Source organism: Eleginops maclovinus, chromosome 16 (genome assembly GCF_036324505.1).
Source record: "Eleginops maclovinus isolate JMC-PN-2008 ecotype Puerto Natales chromosome 16, JC_Emac_rtc_rv5, whole genome shotgun sequence".
NCBI classification, from domain to species: domain Eukaryota; kingdom Metazoa; phylum Chordata; class Actinopteri; order Perciformes; family Eleginopidae; genus Eleginops; species Eleginops maclovinus.
Window position 1 is genome coordinate 1781558 of NC_086364.1, and position 11997 is coordinate 1793554.

The window sequence follows — 11997 nt, forward strand, 5'->3', positions numbered from 1 at the left end:
CCTCAGGTCTATTTACGCTAATCTACTGCAGCCCATCAGGACATAGTTCCGGACCTGAGGGTGACAGGGCCTTCGCTGCAGCTCCCCCCTTCCTCTGGAACTGATTCCAGACGTTCCCAGAACCGGACCCAAAATTCAATGGGTGCCCTCGCCTGTGGAACAGATTCATATGGAAAGTGCTCTCCCTACAGTACGCTACAGGCGCTGCTGAAGACTGCTCACCACGATGGCATTGAATGCTGAGCATGACATCTTGAGCTGTAATTAATTACTATATGTTAATCATGTCATACACACATTTATTATTTTCAGTTTGCTTTGTATTCTCTGCCTGTTCAGCCCCTTGGTCAATGTTTAAATGTGCAAGACATAAAATGTAACGTCACAACAGAGCTTCAATAATAAAAGCCAGTGAGTGGATGGTTCGGGAAGTGTTTTTATTTTAAAACCTTGTTCCTGTTCATGAGGCCTCCATCATGTGTGAGCAGAGCATCTCCTACAGTCACACACAGCGCTGAGCATCAAAACACACTTTCCTCTTGTCCAGATCTCTAGAGGATCCATCAGCTGACAGTGGATATCAGAGATCCTTCCAGAAACATTCAAGTCTTTATATTGTGTCTTCAGCAGAGAAACAGGAAGTGGGTGGGGCTTGGGGGATTGGTGAGGATGGATGTGTGGGCGAACCTCCCTTCCTCACATGTTGGTGCTCATCCTTGTCTGGCTGTTGGCAGGTGTCAGTTCTCCCTGGCTGCCTTCTCTGGGGGGGGACTGAGGGTGAGACACAATACCAGTTAAGTTCAGATGCTCTCTGTTTGATTTAACCGTTTCATTGAAAATATCCAATAAATATTAAGGTCCGGATCTGCTGCATCCATCTCTAATGTGTGTCTTCTGTGTGAGTGTGCAATACCAAACTACAGGAGGACCCTTAAATAGCTCTGGGAGGAGAAATGTGATGGAAAACTTGAAAAAAGCAAAAATCGAACACATCAATTCTATAGACTGGCAACCCCCCTCCTACACCAGAGCTGACCATCAGGACACAACGGCATGCATTCATTTTTTCGGATAAGCCACCTCCACCCATCACCCCACAGTAAACAATGCAACCTACATACAACTGTCACTTTTTGTATTTGCAAAACGTCAAGCAGTCAAAAATGTGCCTGCATGAGTTTGCCTCAAGCCCCCAGGAAGTGCTTGGGACTTTGAGAAAATATTCGTAGTGGCCAAACATTAGGTCCTTAAAGATGTAGAATGCGCTAAAACCTGAATCCAGATTTATTTTCTCTCTCCATTCATTCTACTGAGCCGAGAGCGGGAGATCAGGGGCGGGGCTTAAGGGGAAACTCAACTGCACTTGCTCTATGCTCTCGAAAGCCAGGCATGATGGGTAATTTGTGACGTTTTGCTCTGGAGAATCTCAGTCCATTTTGTCTTCATACGCCAATGAGCAGCTCGAATAGGAATGAACGAGGCCCCGCCTCTAACGCTGTATCCAGTTCTTGTTATACATCCATGGTTTGCCTACGTTAACTAGCTATGCTAATGTTGTAAGCCACTATCCTTAGCTAAAATAATGACATTAAGCTTTTTGCATTGTCATCCCTGTTATTGTTTTAACATTAAAATAAACGTCCTAGCCTAGCTTTCTTTCATTAGCAAAGGCAAAGGGTTTATACCAGGGTTGTCCAAACTATTTTCACTGAGGATCCCATACAGAAAATCACATCAAGGGCTGGCCCCTCTAAGGTATACTTATTGCCTCCTAAGGTTTTATTTATAAAAAGTTAGCAAATTATACTTGAATATGCTTTAATAAACAGCCTACATCACAGCTCTCCGTATGGTTTACTTTATTCGGTTGGCAGCTCATTCCTTAAAACAGAAGCCTCAGAGTGCTGATAATAAGCGGAAATATGAAGGTATATTTCAAGCTCACTATGCAAATAAAAGACGGGCCTCTTTTTTTTCTTTCTTTAAAATCAACCAAGATTTGTTTGAACTTTTTTTTTTAACCATAATTGACCGAAGATATTAAAAAAATGAGTCGTATTATCACATGAATACTGTTTAGTATATATATATAGTTTGGACACCAGTGGTTAATACCCATATACAATTTTGAGATGTTCGTACCTTGACATGGATCTGGTTGCGGAGCACAGCCGCTCGGAGGATCATGGCTTTGGCTCGTCTCTGGAACTCTTTGCCCATGTGGATGGACTTCTCAAACGTGGTGCTCCTCTGGTCCACATCCCTTGCATACAGGATCTATCAGCAAGTAGCAGTTAGTAATGCTTCATACGGAGGAGGAGTCCTGTGAGTGTGTTGATGCGTCACCTTGCTGTGGGAGTCGATGCGAGCATTGATGAGCCCCTCCAGTATGAGCTGAGTGAGCTCGTCCTCCAGAGCCGCTACTGTGGTGTTGAAGGCCTGCGCCATCTTAGTCATGTCAGCGGACACATAGGGGCTGAAATACTACACACACACACACACACGCACACACACATTCTTTAAATCTTTTTATTTTATTAAGCTGGACAGAGCTGCAGCGTCTTCTTTTAGGCGTAAAACTTTCATTGCACCCTGATTTTATTTGCATCCAGCTTTCATTCCATTTATAGGTATTATATAAAGGGTATTTGGGTTTGTACTTTTATTGCTTTGTTTTATCTATTCTTTGCTTGCTATGTGGGTCAATGTTGGCCAAATTCTAAAATTTATGAAAAACTTAAGAATGGACTAAAAATGAACCCTCGCAGACTCGAGGGAATTCTGGCGCTGCCGGCTAACATTACTGTCTATAATATAACTGAGCCAACTAAAGCCAGTTTAAATCTAGAGTGCAGATGCTGGCACGATAGGAAACTAGAAACGCTATCTTTTTTGGTATATTGACAGTAAAGGAGGTTTCTGAGCAGTTCCCAGATAATACACCCGCAACACGTTTCAGCACCCTGGAGAGCTCCTGACATTGACATTCAGTGCAGTCCGAAATCGGCCCAAAACTACAATAACTACTTTTTAACTAATAATGTAAACCGTATCCAGGTTTCTGTCTAAATTGAGGGATGTTTCTCCAGCCAGGCGCCCGGGACACATTGAAATGACATAATCAAATATGGAACATGAAGAAATTGGGACATTTTTGTTTGTTTGGGGTATTATTGTGAGCACGGTCACAGTATTGTCAGCACTCCACACAGATGTAGTATTTTCTTCTTTTTAATAAATACTTTTTTTTGTCAGCAAAATTTAAAATGTTTATTTTCCTGATGTTGAAATGCGTGTCTCACCTGAATGAGGGCTCTGTTCCTGATCTGGCTGTACAGTGTCTTGACATGTGGGGCCAGGTACATGTCCAAAAGGAGGTTATCCTGGAGGGGGGGGGGGCAAACACACCACAGTCACTTATCCAAGCATATCAACTCAAATCATAACAATTATTACATCATGACTGCTTCACTGTGGGACGCCTCAGCCTCCTGCTAACCTTCATCTCGTCCAGCAGCTTGAGACAGGACGCATACTTGGACTCATAGAACTTGAAGATGATGTCACGGATCTGAGGTTCCAACTCTAGAAATAACTTAAAGGAGCTGAGGACAGACAAAACATTATTACCATAGACACATTTATTTATTAAATGTACCAAGACATTTTTCAGTGACGGTTCACAAAACACCTCCTACCTGCTGGAGATGACGTTACGCTGGAGCTCCTGTCTGTCAAACGTGGCCAAAGCACACATGCCTCCGTACACAGCTACATTACTGGGGGACAGGAGCTACACAGACACAAGCAGACACACACACACACACAGTTTAGGGTTTGGTTGTAGATGATGTGATCGTGACTCCAACCTTCAGCCGTAGATGGAGTGAGGCAGCAGTCCAAGTAAGAAGAATCAAAAGAGTATTCTCCCAAGTATTCTATTTATTACACGATTGACCCGCAGCTATGTCTGACCCTGCTGTGACTCTGCCAAGCTGTTGGAGCTAGCATGGAGCCCAGAGTTGCTGCTGCTGCTACTGCTACTGCTACTAAACAAACAAGCAGTTTCAAAAAGAAGGAGACAGAGGTGTCTTTAAAACAAAGTACAAGGACATTTCTAGAATGTCAAACTGAGCAAAACCAGGATAATTAACAAGACAGGAGCTGAAGTCTACAGATCACTGGGTTGCTGGGTAGATCTCCATTCACTGTTACAGTTTGAAAAAGGTCTCAATTTGATATTAGGATCATTAACATAGCAGCAAACAACTATATGCCAGTTAAGAGTAACTTCTACTAAAGCAGACGATGCATGTTAGTTGATCATAACCATAACTTGGATTTCAGAGCCTGCTGAAGCATGACATGAGCTTCAGAAGGCGGTGTTGCACAAAACAGAGGATCTCTTTTGATCCGGTCGATGAAGTTGCTTTAGAGGATCTAGTGAAGAGTTAGGTGGCTTACATCACTCACCTCAGGACAGTCACAGTGGTCAAAGGAAGCCTGCAGGAAGCACTTGGCAGCCGGTTTATATTTTCGAGAGGCCAGCTCTGCCAGTCCTTTAAACGATAAACAAGGTTAGACAACTTCTATAGAGCAGTGCAGGACCTTTCTGCTCCCTGGTGTTCAGGTCAACCCTTTGTTGAACATGTTAGATGCTGCAAGCTGAAGAGGTTTGGAAGTTTTGTTTTGCAACATTAAATACTTGCCTGGGGAATGTCTGAAGCTTCTACGGTGGAGGCTGACAAGTAAAGGATGCAGTTCCTTTACAAACTAACGTTAGCATTGTACTTCTGGCGATGCATTTATGCTTCAAAAATCATGAAGAGGCGTTAATATGTGGAGATCATCCTGCTGGGACCGGTTTGCTTTCTGTCCCCAGAGTCAGAACCAAACAAGTAGAAGCAGCCTTCAGTTATTATGCTCCAAATATCTGGAACAAACTCCCAGAACCCTGCAGGCCTGACTGTTTATAAATGCCATTTGATAATGCGTCACTGTTTCTTAATGCTCCCAATAGTTTTCCATTTAGATGTATTCTTCCTAGCTACCCAAAAACTACTTACTAAGCTTATCATAGAACTCAACTTTAGGTTGTACTTGGTTCGTATCAAAACGAGATGCGGTCTTACCTGCAGCACACTTTAGTTTGGTGAGGACCGCTTGGTTTTGGCTATCTCGCTCTCCTCTTTGCTAAAAGAAAAGAAACAAACAGCTGAAACAGGAGGCATCAAAAGTGAAGAGCTTTGGGAAACAAAGAAAGGCTTGCTGTGTCTCAAAACAAATGTTTGTTTCACATCCAACACTGTCCTGGAATGCGTGAGGGCGGCGCTCACCTCTGCTATCTCTGGCGTGGATTCTGCTTTGTTGACGTAGCTCAGAACGTGGGACCAGTTCTGGAGGTAGACACTAACCTGTGGGCAGCGAGGACAGGATTTAGTCCAGCTTTGTTTCTGTAGTCTTACTGTTGAAACTGCTCCTCTGCCCATTTTCCCACCTAACCGGTTCTCGTTTAGGCTCCGTGTTAGTGCTCTTCTGGTTTGAACCAGTTCTTCTTTTCGGCCCCAGTTGTGCTTCCACCGCCCAGAGCCCGACTGACATCACAGTTTCTGATTTTCTTGGTAACGCCGCTCAAAATAACGACAATGGCGGAAAGCCTAGGGTCGATGCTCATGTTGCTTTTAATCATACGAAGCCAGATTAAATTAAATCACGACTTCTCCGATGTATTACTGTTTCCCAGAGTGCAGTGCTTCATTGTTTACTGACGGTACTCATTAAAAGTAAGGTAAAAATAGACAGCATCACACTAAGCCTGGTTAGTGTTGCCTCACTTTATATAAGTGTGTGGTCGCGTTCTACTCCCTTTGGTCAGCGCTAAGGCTTCGCTCCAACATAAGCCTGGCGTATTTGGCTCTAGACGAGCGGTGCCAACTATGAACCGTTTTTTCAGAGCCCCACTGCGGTGGAAACAGGAAGAACTGGTTCTTAAATCGGGCACTAGCTCTGAACTGGCCCTGGAACCGCTTTCGTAGAAAGGGGTACTCGTGGTTCCTACCCCATGCTGCGCTTCTGTTATGTGGCAAAAAGCATAGAAACTTGAACCTGAAACTTAACCCATACCCCAGGGTTAGCGTGCTTAGTACTCAGGCAGTACATAAAGACAAGGGTACGGAATATATCCATATCCATATTGAACCAGTGAAGCATAGCCAGCATCAATAACTCCAAACAATAGCTATTACCATGGTTACTGCCATATGATGTGTATGCACGTACCTTGATGACATTCAAACACATGTTGATTACGTGCTTGGCACTGGTGCAGTAGTCTCTGGCTCTGGAGTAGCACTTCAGGGCATTACTGAGGTCTCCACAGTCCAGGTAATGATCCCCCAGGTCGTCATGGCCTCTCCTGTGGTGGGGGGCATAACAGAAGTCAGGTGAGATGCAAGTAGAGGAAGGAGATTAAGGGAAAAAGACCGAAAGGACTGAGCAGAAATGTTTTCAAAGGTAATGTGAATGATGTTTAAAAAAAAAAAAAAATCAGCATTCACTCTAACATTGCAAATCATATCCCAGTTCCAAAAGCAGCCAAAATAATTGCAATTTGTTATTGTTCAGAATTGTTCCGGCCTTAATATTGACGCTAAAATACTTCATTGGGCCATTGTACCTGATGCTCTCTTTAATGGAGTTCCCCTTGTAGTTCTTCAGATCGGTGTCCAGTTTCTCCAGTTTGAGCAGAGCCTTCTTCCTGGTGGACTCAGCCCAGGCAGAGTCCAGGGGCGGAGGGACAACCCCACCCTCAGGCACTGTGTCAGGCACACCCTGCACCTCCCTACAGGGGAAAAAAAATGCACACAAAAGTTAATGTTGGGTTAAAAGAGTGTGGGTTTAGAGTGCGAACAGTCACCACCACAACCTCCGGAGTAATAGAGCACTGTTAAGCTGCTCAGGATCTGATTTTAAATCAGGATGGCACTCAATGAAAAAAGGCCCTCTCCAAAATCATCGGTCTTGTTTCAGAGGATCAATGACTGTAGTACCTGGTGGCCTCTGTGAGTTTGCGGTGGATCTCTTCATAGGTGTCCACATTAAAAGTCCTCTGAACGAAGGTGAGTGCCATCTTCAGGGCCTCCACTCTGAGCTGAGGGCAGTGCTCAGCGATGAACTGAAGCCGCTCGATGCGCATCAACCCACTGTAGCTGGTGGCATACTGCTCCAGGTCCTACAGAGGGAGGGGCAGAGGAAAGAACTTGTCAAAACAAGGTCATGGTCATTACTTCAAAAAATTACAACGCCTCTCTAACAGTACTAAGTCACATGGCCCAGCAAAACAGATAAACTGTGGTCACCGCCATTTAAACTACCGCCAAGACTTTTCAAACTACATTTTTTAGAAAAGCACTGAGCCTTTTGGATTCCAGTATTTACATTCCAGGTACCAGTATCGTAGGCTTGAATGTGAAAGGTCCAAGACTCTTATTGTGTTTAAATAAAAGTGTTCCGGGTCAGTACCAGTGTTGGGTTCTCCACGATGTAGTTTGTGTCCGGAGCATTCTGCTGGTCGTCCTGAGGGTCGGCGTCTATCTGCATGGGCTCCACAGATCCCTGAGAAACACAGCAGAGGTTAGCACATATCACAATACAACACGTGATCCACATTATATCCAAAAATAATTCAAAACAATACTAGGATTACATTTAAAAAGGTTTCATACATTTAAAAAGCTAACAGACACCTCAAGTCAGTTTTGAATGAGTGCGCCAAATAATTTAGCACAACTATAAAACTGCATCAAAAGCAGGTTTGGTAATAATAGCCGTCAATATATTGGTGAACGGTGGTGTGAGAAAAAAATATTTGTACTGATGTCAACAGGTCTTCAGCCTCCCTGTTCAACACAGGAAGTCTGGTTGGCAACAAGCAAAGCATTATTATTTATTTTTGATAGCTTTTTAAGACAATGTTAGTTGTTTATATTAAATAAACGCTACCTTTGCAAAGCCAAATTTCTTGCTGGAAGTTGTATGTTTTGAATTTAGATTTGATTGTTATGTGATAATGTAAACATATATACATAAGCAGGAAAAACAAAACAACAACACACAGCAAACACATAGCCTACAGAAATAAACAACATTATTTTTATGCAATTTGTGTCTAACAAGTGAAGAAGTGAATACTCATTTCTTTAATCTTAATAAATGTTATACACCTTGCTGCAGTCATTAAATACATTAACACGTTTGACTGCAATATGATGAAACGTTGCCTTAGTTCTTACTTATTGCTTCTTAAAACACACGTCAGACCTCACTGTTTGGATACCATTTGTTTCATTGTTGTTTTGTTGTGCTTTGATGAGTATCATGATGACTTGATTCAAACTGTATTGAAGTCAAGCGAATGTTATTGCCTTTGATTTGATAAAGAGTGTGTTTGTTAGCTCTTTATACATGATTTTATTTACAATTCTTATTGGATGAATATTATCTATCTATATATATATATATATATGTATCTATTTCCCCACATGTCCACACAATAAGTTGTATATAGTATTGTCTAGTTTAACAACTAAGATAGGCCTACTCTATCAATTTTGTGTTAATTTATCATAATTGTTCTTTTTGAGTTCCAAAGGATTAAGAAATACATTTTCCAGATTTAGTTTTATTCTTGTCAAACTAAATATTTAATTAGTATGCATTTGTATGTGTAGTATACAACACAACAAGGGACACATTATCCCAGTCATGACCCACAGCCTAAAACTGTCTGTCACTATGTTGTTTTACAATGTCTATTCTTATGAATATTTACACACAATACCATCCCCTGCTGTTTATATATATCTTTATTTTTTAAATCATGCAGCACTTTTGGGAATTTAATTTTGGGACAGGAATTGTAAACACCGTATTTTTTTCTTTCTTTCTTAATGTATGTCAGCTCACATTTAAAAGTGTCTTATATGTTAGTTTTTGTCTTGTATGTAAATGTGGATGGCTGCCTTCGTGTCATTGTACAGTGCATCTGCCTGTTATACTGTATATGACAATAGCACATCTTGACTGTTGATATGGCGCTACGCTTCATCTGGCTTCAGCCGCCCGTTGTAATGCTAGCTTGAAGCTAATGTGACAAACTGCTAACAACAGGAAGTTGGCTTGTCAATGCTAGCTTTCGTTAGCTACAGGCTACAATGATAAACATACACTGTTCTTCAGTAAATGCAATGTCTTGCTTTGGTGACGAACCAAATATAGGATATGTGTTCAAAAGCAACAGCTATATAAACTACAGGTTAGCTGTATTAGTGTTTTTTTCTGGTTAAGTGAATCACAATGCTAAATTCGTCATTATGTTATAATGGAGGCCTTCAGACGGCTGTTAGCCTGCAGTTCTAAACTCATTTGGAAATGTTTTACTAAAATTATTACATGCTTTATCGTTTTACAGAAGTCGAAGGGTCAAACTTCAAATGATTATTTATGTGTAAATAATGTTTACGTTATTAATTGTGCTTGCGCTTTTTATAATTTTTTTTCCAGTAAGCTAAATGTTAGGTTGCACTAGACGTTAGCCACAGATTTTAAACTTCACATTCAGGTTATTATTTAGATACTACCGCAAATAAATCATACGCATCATCCCACATGATGATGGTGGTCTTGCGTGCTCTTAAATGATTAATTTAAACATGAACTTAAATGTAGCTTACTGTTTAGCTTTAGCTAGCTATGGTTACAACATAGCCAATGAAGATCCATCATGTTCAGTTGGCAGTAAGAATGGCTGGTTGTTAAAGTCTAAAACAGTGATGGATAAGACTTACCTGGAAGTTAAAAACTTGCACGGGCAAAGGCATGCTCCGTTTTTCAGACTTGGGTGTCGTTAACGTTAGGGTGGGATATATCATAAAGATGCTTTTTGCGGCGTGCACTGTAGCAGCCGAGTGGGTCTTCTTCTTCTTCTTCTTCTTCTTCTTCGCCGCCGCTGTCTTCTTCTTCTATGAGATGAAATGGCGGTTGGCAAACACCGGATAGGTTCATTACCGCCATCTATCGGACTGGAGTGTTGGAAGGAAAACCATCCATCCATCCATCCATCTTCTCCCGCTTTTCCGTCAGGGTCGCGGAGGTAACAGCTCCAGCAGAGAGCCCCAAACTTTCCTTTCCCTGGCCACATCAACCAGCTCTGACTGGGGGATTCCAAGGCGCTCCCAGGCCAGTGAAGAGACATAATCCCTCCACCTGGTCCTAGGTCTACCCCTCGGTCTCTTCCCAGCTGAACGTGCCTGGAACACCTCCCTAGGGAGGCGCCCAGGTGGCATCCTCACTAGGTGCCCGAACCACCTCAACTGGCTCCTTTCAACGCGAAGGAGCAGCGGTTCTACTCCGAGTCCCTCCCGGATGACTGAACTTCTCACCTTATCCCTAAGGGAGATGCCAGCCACCCTGCGGAGAAATCCCATTTCGGCCGCTTGTATCCGCGATCTCGTTCTTTCGGTCATGACCCATCCTTCATGACCATAGGTGAGGGTAGGAACGAAGATGGCCCGGTAGACAGAGAGCTTTGCCTTCTGGCTCAGCTCTCTTTTCGTCACAACGGTGCGGCAAAGACACCGATCAAAAACACCAAATTCTCTCTATAATTCTGGTTGCTCTCTTTTATACATTTGTTATCAGGCTGAATGTCTGATGGTCTCCCTAGCAGATTACCCCAAGGCTGAGTTTCTCAGCGAACCCTGAAACTAACACTCTTCTCTTGTCACCATATTTGTGGCAGTCTATCAAGAGATATTTAAACAGTTTCCAGTTTATTACAATCTGTACACAGTCCAGTTGGGGTGCCTACCAATTATGTGGTGTGTTGGATTTAGTCCTGTCTGTCATATTCTTAAACTTGAAATGACGTTCTCTTCCCTTGGGCTCCTGCTCCATCTTCTGCCTACCCCTAGTGTTTTTGAATGCTGTAAAGATATCTTCCTGTGTCACTGAGGTCCCAGTATTCTTGGAAAGTTGGTGTATATAATCTTTAATAATGGATTTAACCTCATCTTTACTTAATTGTATTTGCCTGTCTAGTAGCCAAGTGGGTCAAAGTGGGTCTTGTTCTTCTTTGACTTGTAATGGTGGTTGGCAAACTAGATTGTATGTGCATCACTTCCATCTACGGGCTGGCGTGTGGACCAGAGGAATTGAGGGGATAAAACAACAAATTTCTCTATTATTCATGGTGCTCTTCAGTAATTTATTGTGGAAAGAGAGCAGGGAAACTGAGCCAAGCTGTTTAAAAAGAGACTATGAAGTGTAAATGAGCCAAGAGCAGAACCAGAGCAAGGAGACAAGGCCGAGCACAGCAGACCAAATGAGCAGAGAGAGAGATGCAGGGCATGGCACCCTCTTTATCTCATGTTTAGCAATATCATTTCTCTTTGTTTAGAAGGTATTTTTAACAATGTATTAGCTGCCTCATCTCCTACTGACCTGGAATTAAACAAAAATGTTTATCAGTTAATAATTGTTCAAAATGAAGTGGACTCACATTGATTTGGATTCAGATGTCCTCTGCAGCAGCATATCACCTCACGTAAGACTAATTCTGCCTAACACACACATAGCTCATTGGATGTTTCACAATTCCTGTATCAAACAGAAGTTATGTACAATACCTTATTGCTTGCGTGGTTAATCCTAATAAAATATGTATTTGATTAGTGTTGTTCTTTATCTGTCTTGGATGGTTTATTTCTGACCATCTCTCTCTTAAATGTGTCATTAATCCTATTTAAGTAACACCATTGATAATATCATCATAACTTTCTGATCCCAAAATGTCTAAGCTATATGAATAGGTTAGCCTATGGGAAATGGTTCTTTCATTAGTACAGATTGAAAAGTAATGCTATTATTTGAGCATTATATGCTTTATCATTTTATGTATTAGTTGGATCATTTACTGGTTTAGTGAATCTGTTCATACTG

At 42.0% G+C, this 11997-nt stretch overlaps 1 protein-coding gene across 2 annotated transcripts; it reads right to left on the minus strand.

The window, feature by feature from the left end:
• Positions 1 to 416: 416 nt before the first annotated feature.
• Positions 417 to 10014, minus strand: gps1 (G protein pathway suppressor 1). Of its 2 annotated transcripts, none has more exons than XM_063904157.1 (14): positions 9846 to 10014; positions 7522 to 7614; positions 7050 to 7231; positions 6677 to 6841; positions 6280 to 6415; positions 5337 to 5414; positions 5133 to 5193; positions 4474 to 4559; positions 3699 to 3793; positions 3500 to 3605; positions 3303 to 3383; positions 2347 to 2484; positions 2143 to 2277; positions 417 to 771 (listed from the first exon to the last, which is right to left on the minus strand). In XM_063904157.1, the coding sequence occupies exons 1-14, from the start codon at positions 9927 to 9929 to the stop codon at positions 697 to 699; spliced, it is 1515 nt and encodes a 504-aa protein (XP_063760227.1). In that variant the 5' UTR covers positions 9930 to 10014; the 3' UTR covers positions 417 to 696. The 2 variants fall into 2 exon arrangements, with proteins under 2 accessions (XP_063760227.1, XP_063760226.1); XM_063904156.1 differs by having other exon boundaries at positions 4465 to 4559.
• Positions 10015 to 11997: the final 1983 nt, after the last annotated feature.